This window comes from Tursiops truncatus, chromosome 5 (assembly GCF_011762595.2).
Source record: "Tursiops truncatus isolate mTurTru1 chromosome 5, mTurTru1.mat.Y, whole genome shotgun sequence".
NCBI classification, from domain to species: domain Eukaryota; kingdom Metazoa; phylum Chordata; class Mammalia; order Artiodactyla; family Delphinidae; genus Tursiops; species Tursiops truncatus.
The window spans coordinates 107,437,456-107,464,120 of NC_047038.1; the positions used below are offsets into that span (position 1 = coordinate 107,437,456).

Genomic DNA, 26,665 nt, shown 5'->3' on the forward strand with positions numbered 1-26,665 from the left:
TTAGCCACAGCAATCAAAGAAGAAAAAGAAATAAAAGGAATGCAAATCAGAAAAGAAGAAGCAAAGCTGTCACTGTTTGCAGATGACATGATACTATACACAGAGAATCCTAAAGACACTACCAGAAAACTACTAGAGCTAATCAATGAATTTGGTAAAGTAGCAGGATACAAAATTAATGCACAGAAATCTCTTTCATTCCTATACACTAATGATGAAAAATCTGAAAGAGAAACTAAGGAAATGCTCCCAGTTACATTGCAACAAAAAGAATAAAATACCTAGGAATAAACCTACCTAAGGAGACAAAAGACTTGTATGCAGAAAACTGTAAGACACTGATGAAAGAAATTAAAGATATACAAACAGATGGAGAGATATACCAATTTCTTGGATTGGAAGAATCAACATTGTGAAAATGACTCTACTACCCAAAGCAATCTACAGATTCAATGCAATCCCTATCAAACTACCAATGGCATTTTTCACAGAACTAGAACAAAAAATTTCACAATTTGTATGGAAACACAAAACACTCCGAATGGCCAAAGCAATCTTGTCAAAGAAAAACGGAGCTGGAAGAATCAGGCTCCCTGACTTCAGACAATACTACAAAGCTACAGTAATCAAGACACTATGGTACTGGCACAAAAACAGAAATATACATCAATGGAACAGGATAGAAAGCCCAGAGATACACCCACACACCTATGGTCACTTTATTTTTGATAACGGAGGCAAGAATATACAATGGAGAGAAGACAGCCTCTTCAATAAGTGATGCTGGAAAAACTGGACAGCTACATGTAAAAGAATGAAATTAGCACACTCCCTAACACCATACACAAAAATAAACTCAAAATGGATTAAAGACCTAAATGTAAGGCCAGACACTATTGAACTCTTAGAGGAAAACATAGGCAGAACACTCTATGACATAAATCACAGCAAGATCCTTTTTTGACCCACCTCCTAGAGAAATGGAAATAAAAACAAAAGTAAACAAATGGGACCTAATGAAACGTCAAAGCTTTTGCACAGCAAAGGAAACCATAAACAAGATGAAAAGACAACCCTCAGAATGGGAGAAAATATTTGCAAATGAAGCAACTGACAAAGGATTAATCTCCAAAATTTACAAGCAGCTCATGCAGCTCAATATCAAAAAAACAAACAACCCAATCCAAAAATGGGCAGACAACCTAAATAGACATTTCTCCAAAGAACATATACAGATTGCCAACAAACACATGAAAGGAAGCTCAATATCACTAATCATTAGAGAAATGCAAATCAAAACTACAATGAGGTATCACCTCACACCAGTCAGAATGGCCATCATCAAAACGTCTACAAACAATAAATGCTGGAGAGGGTGTGGAGAAAAGGGAACACTCTTGCACTGTTGGTGGGAGTGTCAACTGATACAGCCACTATGGAGAACAGTATGGAGGTTTCTGAAAAAACTAAAAATAGAACTACCATACAACCCAGCGATCCCACTACTGGGCATATACCCTGAGAAAATCATAATTCAAAAAGAGTCATGCACCACAATGTTCATTGCAGTTCTATTTACAATAGCCAGGACATGGAAGCAACCTAAGTGTCCATCGACAGATGAATGGATAAAGAAGATGTGGCACATATATACAGTGGAATATTACTCAGCCATAAAAGGAAACAAAATTGAGTTATATGTAGTGAGGTGGATGGAACTAGAGTCTGTCATACAGAGTGAAGTAAGTCAGAAAGAGAAAAACAAATACCATATGCTAACACATATATATGGAATCTAAAAAAAAAAAAAAGGTTCTGAAGAACCTAGGGGCAGGACAGGAATAAAGGTGCAGACGTAGAGAATGGACTTGAGGATATGGGGAGGGGGAAGGGTAAGGTGGGACAAAGTGAGAGTGTGGCATGGACATATATACACTACCAAATGTAAAATAGCTAGCTAGTGCGCAGCAGCCACATAGCACAGGGAGATCAGCTTGGTGCTTTGTGACCACCTAGAGGGGTGGGATAGGGAGGGTGGGAGGGAGACGCAAGAGGGAGGGGATATGGGGATATATGTCTATGTATAGCTGATTCACTTTGTTATACAGCAGAAACTAATATAACATTGTAAAGCAATTATACTCCAATAAAGATGTTAAAAAAAAAAAAGAAAATCATGGGGAAAGTTAGGTCAGTAGGTAGGGGTCAGATTAGGAGGGGTTTCTAAACACAAGTGAAGGAATCTGGATTATCTTCTGCAGGTAACAGGGACCCATTATAGGTTCTGGAGCATGGGAAGGACATTTAAGCCACCCCTATTTGTTTTTTTAATATGATTTACTACTTGCAAATTTGTTAGCATTTAGAAAGGTTGGATTTTTATCGGCCCAAAAGAGAAAACTGATGTCTCCAATGCTAAAGTTTCCTCCCCGACACAGGATCTCCTAGCAGGGTGCTCCGGGACTCGCTCTGCCTCCCTCTATTACTCTTCACCTGGGGGGGGGGGGGTGGCAGGTAACTTGTCATTTTGCTGAGCCTGTCCCTTCCTCTCTCTTTTCTTCTGGGAGCCAGGCCGCCAGCAGGAAGTACTCATTCTTTTCTGTGTCTGGGAGAGTCTGTCTAATTCTGGGGCTCAGTATCAGGAAATCTTACCCACAGATATAAACCCTATTCTCCAGCATCAGTTTTACTGATAATAAAGGTGCTATTTTGGTCCTCTATCTGCCTCATTCCTTTTTTCTCAACTTGTCAGAACCCAGATGGGAAAGAAAGCCCTTTATACCAAATTAGACTATACTGACTTTACTGACTTTTCTGAAACTGCATCACAGGTCACTCAGCTACACAGATCCAGTTTATACTGATTCATAGAAATGCTTTTGACTCTAAGCCCAGTGCTTCAATGAAACCGCACTGTCCTCCAGACACTGCCAACTTACAGCAAATCACCAAGGTGGTACCAAGACAAACTTACGGCAACACACAGGCAGTCCTAACAGGGAACTCGGTACAGCCATTCAAAATAGCCACTGTGTTTGGGCCCTCACCAGTCCCGCATCCTGGCATCTCCTCTTCTCGGCTTCCCAATGGTCAAACCCTTTCTGTCTGTCCAAGGCCCACACCACCCCATTGTTAGGGAACCGCTGACCGAAACTGCCCACCTTGGCCAAGCAGGATGGTAACCACTTGCACAAGCTGTCTCACAACAGGAGGTCCCGATAAGGAACACGGTGCTGTTGCCGAAACTAACCGGGAGAATTCAGGAGGGGCCAGAAGGAGGCAGGAGACACCAGCCCATAATACGTCCTGCCAACCTCCCAGAATCCTTCGAGCTAGAATCCATCTTGGCTGAGAGAGATGTATGTGCCACCAGAAAGGACCCTGAGTCAGACTAAGTATGGGCCAAGCAAGATGATTGGCCAGAGACAACCCAGAAACTCACCCCATCACCATAAAACCTGAGACTGCGAGCCACGTGGCAGAGCAGTTCTCCTGGGTTCCCTTACCCTACTGCTCTCCACCCCGGCGCCCCTTCCCAATGAAGTCTTTTGCTTTGTCAGTACGTGTGTCTCCTCACACAATTCATTTCCAAGTGTTAGACAAGAGCCCACTCTCAGGCCCTGGAAGGGGTCCCCCCGCTTCCTGCAATACCATGGCACCAGGTATGTCTTATATTAATCCCCACGAGTCACATTTTCCCCTTCTTCCCTGCTATACCTCCACTCTACATTGTTCAGATAAAAATCTACGTTCTATTCCCTCTGAGGTAAACAAGCAGAATATACACTAGATGAGTGATCAGTGAAATTGACTCTTCTAGGGAGCAACTACACTTTAAGGGATTAATATGTGATGAGGCTAAATTATAACATGTGGGTTATGTGAGGATGAAAATTCTGAATACACCTTTCCCAGCTGGGACCCCTGTGAACAACACTGCTTTACCATCCCCATTCTCAGCCCACCAGGAGGACAACTGGACACATGGACCACGAAGCTGCTTATCTCAGGTACCATTTCCAAAGGAGATGAAAAACGTTGCTTATTACCATCATTAATTATTACTATTATTAATAGTAGTTCCAGAAACAGCTGCCATTTATGGAGTCCCAGTTCTGTGCCAAGCAATGTGTTAGGTGCTTCACATAAATACATTGCCTAAGTTAATTCACCTGTCGGGTAGGTTGATGGGGTTCTCATCTTACAGATATGAAAATTGAGGCTCACGAACTTGCCCCCCAAAGTACACAGTAAGTGGCAGAGATCAGATTCATGAGAGACCAGGTCTGCCCGATACCAAATTTCATGTTCTTTACACAATACTATTGTCTTGGAAAAGCCAAGACAAGGATTCTAACAATTCCTTGACATTCTCATCCTCTGCCCTCTGGAAACACAGCAGAAATACTTTGAAATTGAATTGTATAAACTATGTGGACTGATTAAGATCAAAGACACTGCTTCCCATTGTAAGAGTTCAATTGATGGCATTTTGGAGGATTTATACCCATCCCTGTCCTTTTACCACCACACCCCTCCTCCAACCAATTCAGCTCCATTTCTCAGAAGCAAGCTGCCCAGTGACAGAGCAGGACTTTATTCCAGAAAACAGTTTCTCCAAAGAGCTCTCTGAGCACCTTATTCCCGGACACCACAGAAAGAGGGGAAATTCATCATGAAGCCAACAAGAGAAAAAAATAGATTGAATGTGAGACACCAATTTTCCTACTGTCACTGGGACAAAATGCCAACAATAGAGTCAATGCCCTCAGCAAAGGACAAGTATAAGAATACGTCAAACTGCCACTCACAAAAGCATTCCCTTCTGGCCTGCTCCTGCCTACCCTGCAAGTACTCCGGTTCCTCGGACCCAGATCGTACACCAGGACTGAGTCCATGAGCACCAGCTAGAGATGTGAGTCACACAATGATGACTTCATTACTCCAGTCACAATACAGTACCACTTCTGGTCCCAAAGAGAATACTGGTTTTCAAATATGGATCTCCAGTATTCAAACTGGATTTGGAATCCCATGATTCACAACACGCTTTCAAGGATATCATACAGCAGTGGTTCCGAACCCTGGCTCCATGTCAGAATCACCTGGGGAGCTTTTCAAACTTACCCATGCTCACATCCCACCTGGATCCAGGTAAATCAGACTCTCCAGGGGTGGGGCCAGGCTTCCTTTGTTGATTCCGATGTGCGCCAAGGTGAGAACCACTATCACAAAGGATGCCTACACTGCACAGGTGATAAAGAAGTATTTAAGATATTGTATTTCAGCTGCTGGAGTAACAAAAATAAAAAAAAGAAAGAAAGAAGCCTGGTTTTCACGGAACAGTAGTCTGTAAATATAAAGATGACCAATCATATTCTTTCCAAAGAAAACTCAGGCCTAGAAGGTAATGAGCATTTCGGATCTCAGGGCAAAGTCAGTGATGAGATCCCGCCCTGTGTTGCCCACTCAGTCATCCAGTTACCCTGCTTGACAGACACCATCTTCTGCCACCGATCACATGAGATAAGTATTTTGCAGACCTTGAGAAAAGATTTAAATCTCTATTGAAGGAAACAAAAGAATAATTTGGAAGCTTCCCAAAACTTCATTTATCCAACTGGGTAGAAGAATACTGTGCATTATTGAAAAAGGTAATTGCCCAAATGAGTACTAGTGGATTTCCCAGGAATAACAGCAGGATTTGACCAATTCCCAACTATTACAGGAAGACCCATTACAGAAGAGTTACTGTTCTGAATTAATGAGTAAAAGGATCCAAGCCCTGGTTGCAAAAATAGGTTGATATACTACCCAATTCCTTACCTTCCTTTCATCATTAAAAGAGCCTGCTCATGAACATGCCATGTTGTGAGCACGGTGAGGTACAAAGGGACCCTACCATCATTCTGGGCTTCCACCCTCACTCTCATGATACGAACAAAGGGTTCCATGTGAGAATCTGCAGATTAATTAAGTAAAAAATAGCTCCTTTCTTCTTTTTAAAACAGGGCCACCAAAAAATTAAACCCAAGAGCCTCTTCTTAGATCCACTAGATGGTGCAAGCTCTCCTTTTGGAACAGACTTACCAGGAGGACAAACTCAAGCAGGACATTAAAAATTTACTATGGGCGCACCTAAGCAGCCCCTGCACTGCACAGTAGGCTGCATGGGAAGGGTACTTGCTGTCTGAGAATCTTTCTATTTTGCAACTAAAAAAAGCATAAGGAGGGGCTTCCCTGGTGATGCAGTGGTTAAGAATCCGCCTGCCAATGCAGGGGACACGGGTTCGAGCCCTGGTCCAGGAAGATCCCACATGCCACGGAGCAACTAAGCCCACGTGTCACAACTACTGAGCCTGCGCTCTAGAGCCTGCGAGGCACAACTACTGAGCCCAAGTGCCACAACTACTGAAGCTCACGTGCCTAGAGCCCGTGCTCCACAACAAGAGAAGCCCACGCACCACAACGAAGAGTAGTGCCTGCTCGCCGCAACTAGAGAAAGCCCGTGTGCAGCAATGAAGACCCAACACAGCCAAAAATAAATTAATTAATTAATTTTAAAAAATTATTTTTAAAAAAAGCATAAGGAGAATTTTTCTAAATTCTGCATTAGGAGCTCAGGATTTAACTTAACGCCATGGAAAGACTCACTGGAACTAAGATTTACTTTGAAGGGAGTAATGGGAAGAGATGATACCAAAGCCTCAAGATGTGGAGATCTCGGTTGAGTCCAAGCTCGGCCGTAAGCAGATCTGTGAGCCTGAGCAAGTCACCTAACCTCTCCAGTCCTCAATGTTGGTATCTGAAAAACGAGGAGCTGGGACTAGACCAACTCTGGAATTAGGTCTAGCGCTAAAATTCGATGAGTGTGCATAGCACGTTACGTTTTTATCTCCAATCCAATCTCTGCATTTTAGATGTGGCAAGAACTTTAAACACAAAGGATATGTTTCATGAAATCCATCCAATCTGAAATTTGTGTAAATTAGATATTAATTCACTTACTGAAAAACTGAGATGTTATTAATTCCTTTACTGAAAAATATCTATTAGATGAGTGCCTACTGGGTGCCAAGCATCGGGCCACCACTGTCAGGGAATAAGGACATGGACACAGATGAGAAACACACACACCCCGGTCCACACATAGCTCCCCAATGAAACTGAAATCCAGTGGACTTTAAAGTTCTAAACTTCAAGTTCTAGGAAAAACTGCACAGCTAAATCTACTGGTTCTGTTAAAGCATTTAACACAAATATAAATATCACACATCTTACCCAGATATTTTGATGTCTTGATAACTAACCATGGCAACCATATACTGTCAAATATTTTAAACTTGATATCTCATAGGCAACTAAAGCCAAAAACAATACGGAAAAGTTCGCCCACTTCGTATAATTTCATTATACGAAGATGTGGAGAGCACGTTTCAGACATGAATCTTAGAGCCATCACTGATTCTTCAATATATTTTTTGTTCATTTTCCTTCTGCTTCTTTCTGTAAAATATCTATGTCTTCCTTTACATTTTCCCAGCAATATCTGTCTCAAATCTGGTCATTTCCCTTCTGGACCTCCACAACAAATAAGCATTGTCTCTCTTTCAGCAAAAGTCACCTCTAGCCAATCCTCAACACCCCTTCCCACAAGTTCCTCACTTGTCTTCCACTCCATGCCGCCCGCCGTCAGCGAAACACCAGTTCATCAAACTGACGCGACCACGACAGCTCTAAACCATCCCATCTCTCTTCAGCTTTCTCCTCACTCCCTCATATTTGCTCCACACACACCCCCGCCGCACCTGCTCACCACATCCATGTTCACACATTCACTCTTATTCAGAAAACAGTACAATACCTATTATGCACAACGCAGTGTGCTAGGTATGCTGCCACAATACTTGCTCAATGAAGAGATGAATAAATACACATGTATGGTCTCTACGCTCATGGCATCTACCTCCTGAGAGCACAGGTAAGACATTAAACCCATAATGATCGTACGAGGGGATCTTGAAGTGCCACGTGAGTGATACCAGCCAAACTCTAAGAAGTGAGGAGTGATTGCCTACTTCTGGCTTGATCACGAAGACTTCCAGAAGGTGGCATATGGTCAGGATCCTGGAGGAGGAGAAGGATTGGGGTAAGTATAGTCTCAGGAGAAAGGCCGCTCAAGTAGAGGGAAGCATAAGCACAGGCTTGTAACTAGAAGGCTAATTCGCACTCAGTGTATAGCAAATGGCCCAGGGGAGCTGGAGAAGAGGGTCTATGGAGAGAGCACGAGGAAGACACTGGGAATGGCCTGGGGAAGATTCAGAGTCGGGCTCTACCAAGTCTACGTCCAAGTTATTTCTCCAGTACCTTGATGTCTACAGTTCTCTGCCCATTTCCTCCTGGCAATGTGCCAAATGCCATGTCAATACAGATAATAATAATAGTAGTATTACAGTATAGTATTACAGATCAATGAAAGCACTGCTGGGTCATCTAAAATTATGATTTTCCAACAAGTACATAGTAAATACAGAAATCGTTACAATAGAGTTAACGCATACATAGCACTCTGTGCCAGGCATCATTTTAATGCCATTCAATCCTCACAAATCCTATAAGGTAGGCACTATTATTATCACCCCCATTTTACAAATGGAAATGAGGAAAATGGCTCAGAGAGGTTAAAGGTTCTGCCCAAGGGCACACAGCCAGCAAGTGGCAGAGCTGAGGTATCGACCCTGGCGGCCTGACTCTCAAATCCACATCGTATTAAACCCTTTGCAAAGACCTTATTCACTGGATACCACTACATCTAGGTTTGTGTCAATGAATGAATAAATCTGCCCTCCTCTTTGCTCTCTATTTTCAGTCTGTTTACTCAGGCCAGTATTATTTGGTTTTTGTTTTTATTTGTTTTGGCACAGCATTAGATACGGCAGTGTAGAGACAAGGATGCCCCCAAGACACCATGAAGCTGTCAACACCAAGGTGATGACATCATGAATCCTATGGCCGGTTAGTTCACTATTTGTTCTGTGAACATGCAAAATGGAGGGAAATGTTTAGATTTTCATTCATATAACAATATGCCCAGGCCCTGGCTGCACACACACCACGTGCCTTACCTGGAACCTCCATGTCTACAAAATATCCAAAGATACAGCGTTTAAAGCGGGCTGGAAACTTAGTGCAAGACCTTAGATATTAATTACAAGATTTTGTTTAGGATAAAAAAAAAAGAGGTGAATGTTCCAATAGCTTCTATTATAATCTACTGCCACATTCTCAGATGCTTTCCACAATAAATACTAGACATATCATCTTGTTCCACAGTTGGTCCACAAGTGATAGCTCTGGGATAAACAATGGACTCTCTTAGGCTTTTCTATATATTGATAAAGAGAAAAGAATACTTGTGTATGGATCTAAATATCTGTACATGTCATCTTTCCACTTAACATACAGTATGAGAAGTGAAAAAGTAATAATGGTTACAGTCAACCCGAGAAAATCTGCCCATCTCCTCTTTATTGTGTAACCTCCAGTTACAACCTCCTTTTCCCTTCTGCCCACAGCACCAAAGCACCTGGTAAGACCAGGTCGGCAGTGGAAAGGCGATGCCCTGTAATATTCTGGGATACACATGACATCAGTGAGTGGCCAGTATTCCCACTGCCAAGCTGACAGCATTTCCATTTGAAAGGAGTTTTTATGGTATTGACATCACTGTTTGCATATCTTAACAGCATCACACAGGAGTGCGGAGCTGATTTCAGGGTGATGAGTCGTAGCACTTGCCCAGCATCCTGAACAATGAGAGGTACTTCCCTCAATCAAACACTATGCACACATCAGGGGCAGAAACACATTCCTAGAACCCAACAATCTTCTTTCACTACTCAACCTTTACATATTATGACTACTAAGTCTTTAAATTATGCAAACTATTTTCACATCTGCCTTGCTGGCTAAAACAGCTCCAGACCGGGCAGAGCAGAACCTCATCCCCATTTTAACACCTTGCTCACTTGGAAGAGTCTTCACGGCTTCCCAGACTGTTGTTATCTACCTTCTTGTCTGATGTTCCCCACAGTCTTGGGAAGCTGACAGGGTGGGATTACTACACATGAAAAAACTAAATCCTTAAGTGAGTTAAGATCCTTGCAATCACACATAAAACTAGAACCCGGGCTTCCCTGGTGGCGCAGTGGTTGAGAGTCCGCCTGCTGATGCAGGGGACACGGGTTCGTGCCCCGTTCCGGGAAGATCCCACATGCCGCAGAGCAGCTGGGCCCGTGAGCCATGGCCGCTGAGCCTGCGCATCCGGAGCCTGTGCTCCGCAACGGGAGAGGCCACAACAGTGAGAGGCCCAAGTACCGCAAAAAAAAAAAAAAAAAAAAAACTAGAACCCATGTCTTCCAAATCCTACTTCAATAAAAAAGCATAAACAGCCAAAGGGCCAGCAGAAGGTCACAGATCGGTGTGATCACCCGAGTGTGGCCCTTGGAGCACCTGGGTGTTGGCTAAAGTGTGAACTCCTGGGCCTCAGCCTCACCCATGAAATCCTAACACCCAGCCCTCGGGAGTTTACATGTAAGAAGTTCCCAGGGAACTGTTTTCGCACATTTACGTTTGAGAACCTCTGACACTGAGAATTAGAACAAAGTGGGAAATAACTCTATGAACAACTGAATTGACATCACATTCTGAGGGAAATAAGGGCAGAGTAAACCCAAAGTCATGCTGTCTATGAAATAATGTAAAAATCTGCTAAGGAACAATAAGCATATTATCTAAAATCAAAACACGATAGTACTAAAGATGGTAAAAAAAAAAAAAAAACACAACTCACCGTCCAGGAACATACAGTGCCATGGGAGGGATGTCTCATTTAGAGACCCAGCTGGTTAAGTTAATAGGTAATATGTATTTAGTACTGAGTGCCAGAGACAATAAGCTCGCTCAATGCGGCATCTCGTTTATTCCTCACAGGAACCCAATAAGGTAGGTGTTATTACCCGCAGGTGACACATATACACACATGACGGCACTTGCCACAAGGCACTGCTAGTTAAATAGCCAAGAGCCAGAATTCCAACTAAGGTCAATCTCAAAAGCCATTTCTCGCAACGTTAAGCTAGATTGCTTCCCCGAATTGTATTAACCAAATATAATGCATTAATAGAAGGTATTAGATTGCACATACTTTCAGTTTTCAATTAATAAATCAAGTACTTCCAAGTCAAAGCCTCTTATAACTGTCACTGAAATCTTCTATGTCTGTTTAGTAGCTGGGTCTCGTTGGAAATAGCAATTATTAATTTAGGCTGTCTCAACCTGGCCCGCTTAATATGATTTTTTTCAATCCAAGTTTAACAGTGTCACATAGCTGCAGGCCCACGACAGGACTGGGCCTTTTAATTATCTCATTCGACTGCCCTTACTGATGGACGACAGCGATAGTCACATCTGGCCCCTCTGTTTCCACAGAACTCTCCTGTGGAGTCCAGGGTAACAGGAGACAGAATGATTGCTTGGGCTCTGTCCCCGCCATCCCAGATCCTCAGTCACCCCTGGATCCCCAGCATCGGACAGGAACCACAACGCTATATATGAGCTTGAGGTGGCACCAGGTGCCCCAAGCCTTCCTGCTGAGCTCACACATCACAGTGCACGGCTGCCCCCGCTGCCAGCTGGCCCTGGAGGGACCCCTCCATGCCCTGGAGCCCGCTGGAGCCGCCTCAGAGGCTGTGAGGCCACGGCAGCAGCTTCCAAGAGGAATAACCTCATTTCACCAGGACACGCCTGAGAGCCCTTCCCCTCACACAGACCAGCATCTGTGGGCCCAGGTGGGCACATAGCTATGCTTTCAGCACAGTGGAGAAGAGAATCATTCCAAGTAACTCGTTTACTCCAGGCACGGTGAGAAACAAAGTTCCATATGAACAAGGACACTTCAACATCACTGCAGGAAGAAGATAAGGAGCTAGCAGAAAAAAGAGCAGGACAGCATTTGGGAGCCTTCAGTGATTGCAGAGGTTGGGTCAATAATGTAGAGAATGCATTTTAAAAAGCAAATTGTTGGGCTTCCCTGGTGGCACAGTGGTTGAGAGCCCGCCTGCCGATGCAGGGGATGCGGGTTCGTGCCCCGGTCTGGGAGGATCCCACATGCTGCGGAGCGGCTAGGCCCGTGAGCCACGGCCGCTGAGCCTGCGCATCCGGAGCCTGTGCTCCACAATGGGTGAGCCCACAGCAGTGAGAGGCCCACGTACCGAAAAAAAAGAAAAAAAAAAAAAAAAGCAAATTGTTGAAATGCATAAATAGAGATAGGAAAGGGAGAGACCAAAATATGATCCCTCTACAGTTTTCAGTACGGTTCACCCCAGAGCTGGAGTCTAGTGTAGAGCTCCATGACTCAACGGAAAACTATAAAAGATTTAGCAAAGAACCACCAGATTTGAAAGATAAAATCTCAAATTTCCAGGGCCAAGATGGCATCCTAATTTCCTCCTTCTTCCAATTTCCCACTGAAAGGGGAATGACCTGATCGAAGAAATTTTACAGCATTATTGGAAACCAGACATAAAACGTCATGGTATTTGTCTTCTGGAGATGACAAAGATGATAGCAGAGTGATGAAGGGCACCAACCTGCTAGGCACCCAAAAATGCAACAGGAAGTCTGCCAGAAGAGCAAGGAGGGGACTTGTCTCTACGCTCTTGCCACCCCGAGCCCCCCCACCATCTCCCAGACAAGAGATGCGTGGAGAAGGACGGATATAAGTGACAGTTCAGTGACAGGCTGCTCCGTCCACTCCTCGCTGGAGACTGAAACACCGGCAGAAGGGACCAGTGTAAACCTCCTCTACACTCAGCACCCAATTATAGCTCATTAACACTCATTAACGGTGATAATTTGAAGACGGCACGCAATTGCTCTTAAAATCTTCAGTCACTAGTTTCACTGGGCATGAAAGTCAAAAACATCCCTGGCTAGTGGGAGCCCCACTGGGCTCTAAAGGGGTCCCCGCCCACTGCACCCACAGACACACAAAGAGCAAGTGGGAGACTCACAGGTGTGGCTGCTCCCAGCCTCTCAAAATTTCCATCTTTTCTTCTCTAGTCCCCAAAAAACTTCCATCCATCAGCCTAAGTCAATAAGCCATGAATTATTGAGCTCACAGGATACAGATCATGAATATGTATGTGTGTGTTTGGAAGATGAGATTCTAAAACAAATGGGCCACATATATACAATGGAATATTAGCCATAAAATGAAACGAAATTGAGTTATTTGTAATGAGGTGGATGGACCTAGAGTCTGTCATACAGAGTGAAGTAAGTCAGAAAGAGAAAAACAAATACCATATGCTAACATATATATGGAATCTAAGAAAAAAAAATGTCATGAAGAACCTAGGAGTAAGACGGGAATAAAGACACAGACCTACTAGAGAATGGACTTGAGGATATGGGGAGGGGGAAGGAAAAAAAAAAGAAAATAAAAATAAAAAAATATAAAACAAATGGGCTCCACAGTGGCTTATAAGAAGCCAGCACACAGGCATGCCTTTAAGGAAATGGCTGAAACTAGTCTACCCGTATACATTGTGCAAACATGGTTTCAGCACGCAAGAGATGGTGGAAAAATCAGTGTTTCTGGTGGGTTTTTTGCTTCTGTTTTTCCAAGTGCATGTGTATGGAATAATTTGCTGAATGAAACACTGCTGGCTGCTCTCCGCAAAATCCAAAGGTACGGGCTTTCTTTGAGGCCATGGGTATTGCACCTAGCGCCTGTGAGCTGCTGTCATTAATTTTCCTTCCATCCATCCTTTATTTCAGCATACTCCCCTCAAGGTCTCCACCTCCAACCACCACAGAGAGCCCCAAACTTCTGCCCTAATTCCCTCACAGTTTCCAAATAAAGGAGCCAAAATAACCCACAAAACAGAACATCCTAGTTTACAAGAAACTTGACAGAAATAATATGACAGAGCCCAGCACGCTCTGTATGCAACTCCGCCCCCTCCTGTAACCTTGCTGGGGCCAGGGCAGCACTGAAGCCATCTTTGGCTGCTACTGCCAACCATGCACCGGTCTCCCGCCAGCCCAGGGCCCCTAATCGACAGTCTGGACAAGGATTCCTCTAAGCTGGAGACAAAGCCAATCAGCCTGCTCCACTTCTGGGCTTGTCTGTGGCTCCTCAGCCTGACCACTACGTTCAAAAAAAAAAAAAAAGAAAGGGGGGTGGGGGGCGGCATCTCTCTCTACCTGGAGACTTTCTTCTACTATTATCATCCTCCTCAAACATTTATTGATCACCTAAAATGTCCAGGACACCACGCTACCCCCTATTGCCAGGATCAGCAAACTTTTTCTGTAAAGGGCCAGAAAGGAAATATTTTAGATTTCACAATTTACATACAGTCTCTGTCATATACTCCTTTAAAAAAAATCTTGGAAAAGCGTAAAAAAATTCTTTTTAAAAATTGTGGTGAACTACACATAATATAAAATTTGCCATTCTAACCTTTTTAAAGTGTATGGTTCAGTGGTATTAAGCACATTCATATTGTTGTGAAACCAACACCACCATCCACCTCCAGAACTCCTTCCGTCTAACAAAGCTGAAACTCTCTACCCATTAGACAACTCCCCATCCTCCCCTCCCCCAGCCCCTGGCAACCACCACTCTAATCTGTGTCTATGAATTTAAGTGTTCTAGATACCTCATGGAAGTGGAATCATACAGTATTTGTCTTTTATGACTGGCTTATTTCACTTAGCATAATGTCCTCAAGGTTCATCCATGATGTAGCACGTACCAGAATCTCCTTCCTTTTTAAAGCTGAATAATATTCCATTGTATGTATATACCATGTTTTTGTCTAATCATTCATCTGTAGATGGATGTAAAATCCATTCTTAACATTCAGGATACAGAAAAACAGGCCACAGGCCAGACCTGGCCCACAGGTCGTAGTTGCCAAACCCCGCTATAGAGGCACCAAAAAACATACAACACAAACCAGAGGTTCTGAAATTTTCTCAGTCTCTGGCACCTTCAGTATATCAGTAATTTTTCACAGCACCCCTAAGCCAAAAGAAATACCCAACCATCCCATCTATTATGGATTTAAGTCCAAACAACTTACTATGTGGTTAGGTCCTAACAACTTAACTCCTGTTGGGCACTCGAACCTCAGAATCAGACTGGACACTGCCAACCTCCCACCCTGTTCCACGTGGATTTTCATGGGATACTTGCTTTTAAGCACAGCACCCAACAAAAACTCAGTTTTGCAGAAAGTATGCCCATATTGAAAGGAATGTATATTTAATGCAGAAACTGGCTTATTTCAAGTTAGTTAATTCACGTGGTGTCCAACAGGTGTCACTGTATTTCCCTCATAAATGTAGGCACTTTTCACTGAGTTCTCCCACCAAGAAGCCCAGGGTTCCTTGGCACACTGTTTGGGAAATGCAGATAGAGACTATTCCAAGGGTTTCAGATAGAGGTGGGGAAACAGAGTCAAATGCCAAGAATATGCTGAACAAGAGACAGTAGCACATGCTCAGTGTGCAATGACCACTGACAGACACTGAGCTACAGATTCTAGACAAGAGACAGCCTAGAGCCCCAAAGTCAGGGACAGCTGCAGGCAGGAGTGGGATTTAGGCTGCCCCTTGAAGAGACAGTAAGACCCGACAGGAGAAGAACAAGCGAAGGGAACAGACTAAGTACAGGAGAGGCCCCGACGTAAGAACGAGGCGGGTAGGAGGGGGGCCCTGGAGCAGCGTGCACACTGAGGAGACCTAGGAAATGAGCCACTCAAGGTTTCAGAGGAAGGTGGTGCATTTAAAGATGTGTTTAGAAAACTTAATCCAGCAGCTATGGGTGCAACAACCTGAAGAAAGAAGTCGTAGCAATGAGACCCATGTCAAGGTGTGGTCGAGGTATGTACAGAGGGTGACCTACATGGACACTGTTGGGAGAAGAAACAAAAAGGATCAGACTAAAGAACCTTATGGGAAAAGGCTGGCCTTGTAGCAGGGGGGAGCATGAGAAGAGATTCAAGAATAATCAAGGTTTCTAGACCAGGTAACTAGGGGAAATGATGTCATTCACACAAAGGAATGGTGCAGAGGCTGCGCTCAGGTGGCCCGGAAGAGAATATGAGTGTTGCTTGTGATATTCTACGTCTGAGGGCATGGCAGGTAACTCAGGCTAAGGGATCCAGCTGGTGGTTGATCAGCAGAGCCCAAGCCCTGGGCACACCCACACGTAGGGCAGGAAAGGAGAGAGGTCAGACAGACTCTGAAGGAGAACAGCAGAGTCTGGAGGGTGGAGGTCAGAGGGAAAGCAGGCAACTCTGGTCCAGGAGTCAGAAGCCTCAGGTTTGTAAGTAAAGCGATTCTTTAAAATCCCAATATTTTAAACAAATGTTTAAAGTGCATTTAATGATATGGCGAGAGGAACGCTGGCGGTGGTACCCAGGGAGCGGCAGTCTGCTCTCTCAGGTACTTCGGAGGATCTGATGCTTGGTGATCGGGACCACCTCTTCTCCTTGGAACCTTTACTCCCTGCATCCCTACTTTCTCCAGCCCCTTCCCCTCAACCCTTCACTTCTCTTGAAAGTCCTTCCTTTCTGATTTTTCAGTTCCCCACCATGCTTCCCAAAATGCCAGTGCACCCGCCGACCTAACTTTGTCCCCATCGGACTGTCCCTGAGCCCCTCACCATCGGAAGCCCCCTGCACTGAAACTCCTTGCTATGGACGTAAGAGCTCACCTGCCCTGGGAGTCAGGGTAGGGCCTTTGCCCAGCCCCCATCCTCCTGGGCCTCCCCTGCACAGCCACACTCCGGGTGTAGTGTATCCAAACACAGCCTCCGAGCCTTGGGTCCTGCCAGCGCTCTGTCCCCAGATGTCCTTCCCCAGATGCTCACCTTCATGGGTCAGCACCCAGTCACTCTCCCTCATCACCCACTCCGTGTCACAGCGCACCCCTCACCCACCCGCCCCTGCTGCTTTCTCTGTCACGGCACTTATCTTAGTCCATCTTGTTTGGAGTTTGTGGTTGGCCTGTCCGTCTCCTGGGTCCCAGATCACAAGCTCCATGGAGATGAGAGGGGTTTTCAGTCACCTCCATCTCCCCACAGGGTCTGATCACATGTTTTGCACCCAGCGCACACTCACCAAGTGGTCTTTGAACACACGATATTACCCTCTGCCTGCATATGAGATGGCAGACTCTGTCCTGGAGTGAGTACCATAATACCTTTGTGTGTGACAGTATACTGCTTTCAGAATGCTCTCATGGAATGGACTTGAGGACACGGGGAGGGGGAAGGGTAAACTGGGACGAAGTGAGAGAGTGGCATGGACATATATACACTACCAAATATAAAACAGATAGCTAGTGGGAAGCAGCCACATAGCACAGGGAGATCAGCTCAGTGCTTTGTGACCACCTAGAGGGGTGGGATAGGGAGGGTGGGAGGGAGACGCAAGAGGGAAGAGATATGGGGATATATGTATACATATGGCTGATTCACTTTGTTATACAGCAGAAACTAACACACCATTGTAAAGCAATTATACTCCAATAAAGATGTTAAAAAAAAAGAATGCTCTCATGTTTGAGGCAAGAGGAGTGTTACTATCTCCACTGTGCAGCAGAGGAAAATGAGACTCAGAGAGGTTAAAAGCTTTGCACAAGGTCACACAGCAGTACATACAAGAGCCGGGATTAGAACCCAGATCTTCTGACTCATGGTCTAGAACTCTTCCACCACACACCCTGCCTCTGTGTGAATCCACGTAATGATAAGCTTGACTTGGTGATGGTTACCTGTGCTTGAGATATTGCTCTGCTGTTTATTCATGTCTCGTATGTTGTTGGCATATCTGCCTGTCACACTAAAGTCTAACTATGTTTTAGGTTCCAGAGGATAAGGATCAATATACAGTCTTAGGCGGTAACTCTAAACTGTACTTTCTTATGTGTTTCTAGACAATTTTAAGCCGCAAGTTACTTAAGCACTAAACCCAAACACGCTCTTACAGCTGCCATCTCTCACTGCTGATGAACACTCTACAATGCTGAAGCGAGTACAGACATGTGCTGATGGCTTCCACTTGCCCATGCATACCCACTCTTCATCTTTTCCACCCTGCTCTGAGCCCCAATTCACCTGTATGCACCAATTTTCTCCACGATTCCCTTGCCACCTGGATTCCATCTGGTTCACCCAGTGGAGTCCAGCAGGAGATCGGAGGCAGGGAGGAGAGTGAAGTTTGGCTATTTATTCCCCTGACTCCCTCCCAGATTGGCTGTGACCCACGTCTAAGGTTCCTGGTTCTTATCTGGGGGTCTCTGCATATAGCTCTCGGACCCTTTATGCACAAATTCGGTCTCAGGGTGGTGACCGTGGTAAACCTGCCCAGAATATGGCCACAAATTCTTTGACATTCCTATCATCAAGATGTGGGGTCTATGTCCTCTCCCCTTGAAAGTGGGTGGGCTCTGCGACTACCAGGAACAATAAAACATGACAGTGACACTGTTTCAGTGCACAGACTGGCAGCTTCTACCTAGGGATGCTAAGGCAGAACTGTTCTGGGAGACGCAGGCCTCCTCTGAAGGCCTTTCTCACACTGCACAGAAGTCTCGGACACTCTGGCCAACCTCTCCCCCCTCCCTTCACCCGGGGTCAGGTTTGCATTGCAGTCTGACAGCTCCCCCAGCCTTCCCCACCTTGCTTCCTATTTTCTCTCTCACAAGCACTTCCCCTAATAAAATCCTTGCACATTTAATCCTACCTTGGCATCCTCTCCTCTGAGGACCCAGACTAATACAACCATCCCAATAAATATTCAGCCTTGAAAACTGAGCTTTGATGTTAAACATATAAAGACAGTAGAACTAGCTTTTGCTGAATAAGGGCGGTCCCATGAATCTAAGGTCATAAATAACCAGTCTTATATTGGGTTGGCCAAAAAGTTCATTTAGGGTTTTCCATAACATCTTACAGGAAAACCCGAAATGAACTTTTTGTCCAACCCAATGCAACGGGATGTCTGTATGTATGGCTGGATCTAATTCCTAAATGATCTATATTAACACGGTATCATTTTCTTTAATAAGACTTTTACAAAGTATGATTTTCACCTATCTCCAGAAATGTATCCTTCCCCAGATGTCCAAAGTAGGTTCTCAATCCCTTGTCCAAAACCTGGAGACCATGTGCATTTTGGAATTCAAAACTTTTCAGGAAGTAATATGTACATCTGCCATAGCTGACATAACAAACCCAGCAGGTCTGGCGCAAAACTCTACAATCAAATACATTAATACAGCAAGTCCCCTACATATGAACAAGTTCTGTTCCGAGAGCACATTCATAAGTCCAATTTGTCCGTAAGTCCAACAAAGTTAGCCTAGGTACCCAACTAACACAATCGGCTAATTAGTACTGTACTATAATAGGTTTATAATACTTCTCACACGAATAATACATAAAAAACAAACACAAAAAATAAAACATTTTTAATTTTACAGTACAGTACCTTGAAAAGTATGCCAGACACGTGAACCAACTTACGTGATTGGACACGCAAACGCACATTTGCATCTTTGAAAATTCGCAACTTGCAGGTTCGTATGTAGGGGACTTACTGTACTGTGTCCTCCACGAAACATACAAATATTAAAACAAGTGGTATAAAAATAAATAGCCTAGAGACAGTGCAGGTATGGGTTTGCCACCAAAGGAGCTCAGCAAAGGTTAGACTGCACTGCCATATGAATTATTAAAAACATTCAGTTTTCAGAGCTTTTTGAATGTCTGAGTGTGAATAAGGGATTGTGGGCCTATATAGCCACGCTAAACTATGCAGCCCTTTAAAAAAAACAAACAAACCAGATACTCCTTTGCACCAACACAGAAGAATAAACGGCCATCCCCCAGCGCGGGATGAAGACGGCACCGAGCAGGACCCGTGCGGAGGCAGGGTGACGATACACGACTCCAGAGAGGGGAGAAGAAAGGTGGAGACGATCTTCACTTGTCAAAGCTCCACGCCCACCTTTTACTGCCCTCAACCCTTTGTTACGACTTCATCTCTGGTTAAGAAATTCTGTGGAAATATTGTTTATGAGTATTGACTGTGATGTGGGAAAAATTTTAAACCTGAATTTACCTATACTATTTATGAGACACCCCTGCAAACTGCCTCCATTGATTGCAGGCAACTAAAATGTTAGATGTAAATTGGGAGCTGAGATAGTCCACAAAGGAAATTTATGGAGGGTATTAAATAAGCCTCAAGGCAAGGGACACTGAATATGAGAAATGTGGACCGGAGCCGCTCCAGTAGCCCTGAGACTTCCGGGTGTCCCTTCCCGGGTCAAAGGCGAGGACACACGGTGTGTCTGCTCCCCCTGGGAGCTCCTCAGAAACACCCAGCCCTGCACTTCCCTCCTCCGCCCTGAGCCCCTGTCGTGCCGCTCACAAGAGGCTCTTCTCTTCATCAGCCACGTAGGGAGCTGAGAGTCAGCGGAGAGGCCGTTCACCTTCCTCCTCTGCCCTGCTTCGTCCTAAACCTCCTCATTCTAAGTGATAAAAACACAAACAATGGAAGATGAAAAGCAGGGAGCGAAATAAATTAGGAAGGAAATATTCTCCCTAGTCGCTAAATAGCCCTGGGAGAAATGGTCTGCAATGGGTAAAAGTTAAGGAAGATTATTAGGGATGGGAAATTCAAACCTAGCTTAGTATTAGTATTTTATATATTAGTATTTTATATATTCAGTATTGACTGTTTTTCCCCCAATAAGCATGTATTAACAACTTCATGATTTTTCAATCTCATATTTTAATTGTGGGCATAACTGAGAACAATGTTCGTGAACACATGTAGGTGCTGTTATTTTTCTCTAGGAACCACTGTCTGGGAATGTACTGAGTGCCAACACTCTGCCCAGCACTTTAACAAACATCATTCCATACTTGTGCTGTTTATTCAACTCCCAGGTCTAAGGGACTGTGCTCAGCACTGGAGATTCCCCAGGCGACAAAACGGGTGTGCGGCTTACCCTCAAGAAGCAGGCAGAGCACTGTGGAGACATTACACAAGGTCCTGCACATGGAATGAGTTAATTCCACTCGTGGTGAGTGCTATGAAGAAGTACTCAGAGACCAGTCAGAGCCTCCTAACAGCTCTCTGAGGCGGATCTCATCCTCAATTGTAGATAAAGAGTTATCACTAATATTTGTAACATTAAGGTATGCTAATTATAATAACATAAAATGTCCTGGACAAATAATAATTACAATTATCACTATTATAATACTGACTTGGGAAATAATTTTATATCAGCTGGTCAATGAGAAAAAGGATGGGAATAAATGAGGAAGAAAGTCTGAATGCACGAGAGAGTATGTGGATAATTACTGTCAAAGAATTTCCAGGGCACCATTCTATTCCCCCATAAAGGAAAATTCCTCCATGCAGGGGCTTAGAGACCTTCAGACACCCTCCCCTCCTCCAGAACAGCAAGGTACTAACAGAACGACAAGGTAGAAACAAATACAAGGTTTCTATTTTCCAGAGATGTGTCCCATATTTCCCAAGACAAATTTAATTTCAAAGACTTGGTTCCCATAAACCAGTGAAATAACCTGGAACCCTCAATATGTTGAAATCACAACCAAGATTACCTCCTGAACCCAGAAGTAACACAAAAATCCTAGTCAGACCAAGTACCCTGTTTGTTTGGCAAAATATTACTACTGTGCTCAAAAGGCACTAAATGATAAGAGGTGAACATCTTCCACCAAGACCTGCTGCTCTAAACAAGAACTCCCATCATCACCACAGCCAGGCTTCCAAGTTGCCATGATCAGGTGTTCTTAGTTTCTATAAAACGTGAGCCCATGGAAGTGGAACGTCCAGATATACAAAGGTGGGCATTCCATCAGAAGGCACGTGATACGTTGTCCCTTGCTTCTCTCCCTGCCAGGGCTGTCAATGCCAATAACTTGACAAGGATCCTCTGAACTAAGTACTGTATATGTGTCTTTACTTAGTGAAAAAAGAAAACTCCTTAAAATTAGAATGCTAGGTCCACGATGTCTCCTGATAGCTCACAATAGAAAAGATATCAGTTGATTTATTCCATGCAATGAGAGCGTCATAAGGAATTCAGAGTGATGCTAATGAGACAGCCAACCTTTGATGGGACCTTCACTTGGCTTCGCTTTAATTTTTGCTGTCACAAAGCTGTTATAATAAAAAACTATGTTCTGTTAAGTAGATGGCAGCTCCAGGGCACTAGTGCCACCAGTGCCCCTCTCCATGTCCACAGGAAGTCTCACACTCTCTATGACAGACCTCTTAAGCTCAGAGGACAGCTTCACAGAGAGTTCCAAGTAGCCACTACCTATGAACTCAAGTAGACACAAGAGCCAATCCAGTTGCCAATGCTTGTTTAGACTCCCTTACTGGACATTCACAATGTCCTGTTCTATGACATCAAATGGATCCCATCAGACTTAAGCTGTTGCCGTCATTAAGACCTGTAATTGATACTGGTAAGGAATATGGATGGAATGAGAAGGAAAATAAGGCTAAAGTCGCCATCAAGTCAATTACACTGTGTTCATCTTCCTCAGTTTCCATCAGTTGTACTAGAAACAGGTAGAAGATTACATCAGCCAATCACTGACCTTATGGAGAGCTGGAGCCAAGACTGGTACCAAGAATCCATTGTAAATATAATTGACGAGCTGATTACGAATCAAGGGGTGAGCCACCTAAGAGAGAAACGGCAGTCATGAAAAAGATAAGGAGCGCAATCTTTAGGTCTTCTTAAAATCAACCATTTCTGTGTACATCCTGAATTCAAGAAGGAAATCCAAATTTTGGCCATTTATTCCACGGTTAAAGAAAAACGCAGACTTCAAACCAACATGTAATTTTTCCAGATGGTTTATCCCATTATAAACAGCCTGGACTTTCAAATTTTAAAACGGGTAATTTTAAGTTTCTATCTGAAAAAACAATAATAAATAGACTGATTATGTATAGGAACTCATAAATTAAAGTTGACAAACTGGAAAGTATAATTTTTGCTCCATAACTTCCTCTATGGCCTATCTCAACCTGTGACTAATTAAAAAAATAATAAGAACTGTCAAAACAGACAATTAAAAACATTCATTTTGGTAGCAGAAAAAAAATTCTCATTTTGAAAATGCATTTTCTGATAATCATTTATATTGGGGAAGAAAGTATTTAGAAATTTTTTTCATAAAAAAGATACTGTTAAAAAGCAGAAAACATTATCAGAGGTACAACACTTCCTATATTTAATTTTCAAAATATATTTAGCATGGATAAGCCTTACTAATATCTTTTATAATTACAACCATCCCTGGGTGTCTGTAGGGAACTGGTTCCTGGATGCCCACCCCCACCAGGATACCAAAGTCGGCAGATGTTTAAGTCCCTTATATAAAGTGGCACAGTGTTTGCATATAATCTGCACACGTCTTCCCATATACTGTAAATCATCTCTAAATTACTGTATAATACCTAATACAATATACATAGTTGTAAATACAATGTAAACGCTGTGCAAATAGTTGCTGGTACACTGCAAATTCAAGTTTTGCGCCCTTTGGAACTTTCTGGATTTTTTTCGAAATATTTTCAGATCCTCTGTTGGTTGAATCCACAGCTGTGGAACCTGCAGATACAGGGGTCAACTGTAATCTCTTCACTTATACCCCCAAACAAAAAATCTTAAAAGTATATGGCTTCAATCTCAAAATATGATACAAAATGTATCATTTCTCTGTTCTTAACCATGCCCGTTAGCTTTCTCCTTCTCTAAAAAAATAAAAATAGCATCAAACAATAAAGTAAAAAGCAATTTCTAGGGAAGTGAGGCTAGATCTTTAAATTACTGACAATCTCTCTCTCTCTGTGTACATTTGGGGAGAAACTAATAGCTCCATCTTTTTTATTTCCACATTCTTCTGCAAGAAAATATTGACAGACTGTAATGTTAAAGGAAAAAATAACTTAAGATGCAATCCACTTATCTCATACATAAATAAAATTTCCTTTGCCTTAGCAATAAAAATGAGATGGGAACTAAAGTAATTTACTTGCATTTTCTTCCAGAAGCCATTTCTTTATTTGGTACATAAACAGATTATAACTAACATTTTTCACCTTACAATCACCATAAAGAAAATTTGATTTCTTAATAAATCCAAGATTAAGGTAATATTTGTGCTATATAGAAATAAAACATTTTTTGATGAAAACCTACTACACCCTTGTGTATTTATAAAATCTGTTTTTTTTTTACTGAAAACAGTAACAAGAAATCTGAAGGTAAAAATCTAATCAAAAAGCCAATATACTAGAGTTCAGTGGTTGTTTGTTCCCCGAAGCAGGCCAATTTCAAACCAAATTTAATTTGTGTTGCTAAGAAGATGCTTAACTTCTTCTAAATTCAATTGGAATAACAATATTCTTTATGCAGTAAGCACCATTAAGCAAAATAAAGTGTTTTCCTTTGTAGACTCCCAAGAAGAACTTGAAGTGAAAGTGGTATAATTTGGAGTACTTAGAAGCCTAAAAATATCTATTTACTGACTCAGGCAGTGAACTTATTTTTGATAGTTAAGTGGATAATCAAAACAGAATTAACACTTTTTATAACGAAGGTAAAGAAAATCTACTCTTTTTTTCTCAATTGAAACTACCCAGAAACCTCTAAACTAACACTTTTACTCATTCGAGAACATTCAGTAGGCTTAAAGTAAAGCATCAGTATTCCATAAACGTTTATTGAAATAAGAAAAGGAATGTTTATCAACTGATCCTTCACAATGCTTGTATCCTGAATGGACCACGACAGAGGGTTCCTTGCCTGCTCCCACCTGAATGACGGCGTTGCAGAACTCAAGGGAGTTCATGAACTGGACCAGAGGAGGGAGCAGGACCCAGTCGTCCTTCAGAAGGCAGTGCCATTCCTCGTCTTTCTCTTCCAGCTTGGCAGGCAGGGAAGAGTACAGACCACTGAGCCCGGTCGCAAGCACCTGTGTTCAGAAATAAAAACGTAATAAACACTTTCCCCAGGTTCTTAACCTGCAACAAACAGCTCCCAGGTGATGCCACTGCCACTGGTCCAGACTGTACTTTAGGTAGCGAGGTATTCCAGCATCAGAGGCTGTCAGCTAGGAAGGATTCCACAGCTGGAGGCGGGAGGGAAGGACAACTCCAGCAGAGGGAACAGAAGCACCAGAGGTCTTCGGCTAATACCTACGCGATTCTACAGGTTGTTTATCTCCTACGTGCCAGGCCTATGCTGGGCAGTGGTAGGGGGAGTGAGGGAGACACATGCAAGGTGAAGAAAACATGGTTCCGGCACCCAAGGTATGCAGGAGAGGAGCGAACTCATCAACAGTGCGTTCTATTACACGACGCTGAGTGCACACACAGAGATGACCCACACCCCCCGTTCCACGGGGACACACCCTGGACTGAGGCGGCCCGGGACAGAAGATCTCACACGGGCAGCATGAGTAGCTTTATGAGAAAGATTCCTGCAGGCATGTTAAAGCTCATGACTGACACGTGCGTGCTTCCAGTTTAGAGAGTGCTTTCATCTCATCTCCACAAATGATAGCAAGAAGAAAGAACTGGGGGTCACGGGTCAGTTAGACGGGACGACGAAACTTCAAACAGAGGTAAAATGGGTCTACACGGAAGCATCGGCAGTGGGAAAAAGAGGACTAAAGAAAGGGGAGGATCACATGTAAGGTGGACATGAGGGTGATCTAACTATCACACCGACCTATCCAGTATTAATCCAAAGCTCACAAGGTTTACTTTCTTCCCCTGCTCGGTTTCTAAATGACACTGACAGTGTTTGGGCTCAGTTAGTGACGGTGAGTGAGAACCTTTATCCAGCGTGGTCATTAAGAAAATGCTGATGCATTCAACTGAGACAGGAATATAGAAAAGGAACACACATGTTGACTGCCTAGTAGTTTTATCTCGTGGAGAACAGGACCAAGGAAAACAATGAATTTCACAGTGCGGGGAAGTGATGCTAGCCGAACAGCACCTTAGGGCTCCTGATCTGGTAGATGCGCAAAGGACGGACAGGAAGTGCCCAGAAACAAACACAGAGTGATTTATAAAAGGTGTTGCTCCAGGGTAAACCCTGAGGTTATAAGGAACTCAAATGGGATAGAAACATTCAAGAAAACATTCCATTCTGAGTTAGGCCCGGAAAAGAAACAGCAAAGTATTCACTGATCTCACAGTCTCATAAGAGATGAACAGGCAATTATAACAGTGTAATAAATGCTCAAACTACATAATAGAAAATATGTCACCGTGGATATACAAACCCAGACTTGGAGCGTTGGGAGCAGGAAATGTTCTCAGAAGAAGTGATGTCGGGCTCCCCTCGTGGCGCAGTGGTTAAGAATCCGCCTGCCAACGCGGGGAACACGGGTTCGAGCCCTGGTCCGGGAAGATCCCACATGCTGCGGAGCAACTAAGCCCGCGCACCACAACTACTGAAGCCCGTGCACCTAGAGCCCATGCTCTGCAACAAGAGAAGCCACCGCAAT

General features: G+C 43.6%; 1 protein-coding gene across 17 annotated transcripts in view; it reads right to left on the reverse strand.

Annotated features, from left to right (window-relative positions):
- Positions 1 to 26,665, reverse strand: part of FHIP1A (FHF complex subunit HOOK interacting protein 1A) — a 277,537-nt gene that overhangs the window by 61,075 nt on the left and 189,797 nt on the right. For 14 of the 17 annotated variants that reach the window (XM_073805506.1, XM_073805502.1, XM_073805507.1 and 11 more), the window contains 2 exons: positions 24,962 to 25,120; positions 22,733 to 22,819 (listed from right to left, as the gene is read on the reverse strand). The exons of 1 other annotated variant lie outside the window; for it this stretch is intronic. In XM_073805506.1, coding sequence (XP_073661607.1) covers positions 22,733 to 22,819; positions 24,962 to 25,120 — 246 coding nt within the window. The remainder of the gene's footprint in view (positions 1 to 22,732; positions 22,820 to 24,961; positions 25,121 to 26,665) is intronic. 2 more of the 17 variants (XM_073805511.1, XM_073805505.1) reach the window with 1 other exon arrangement.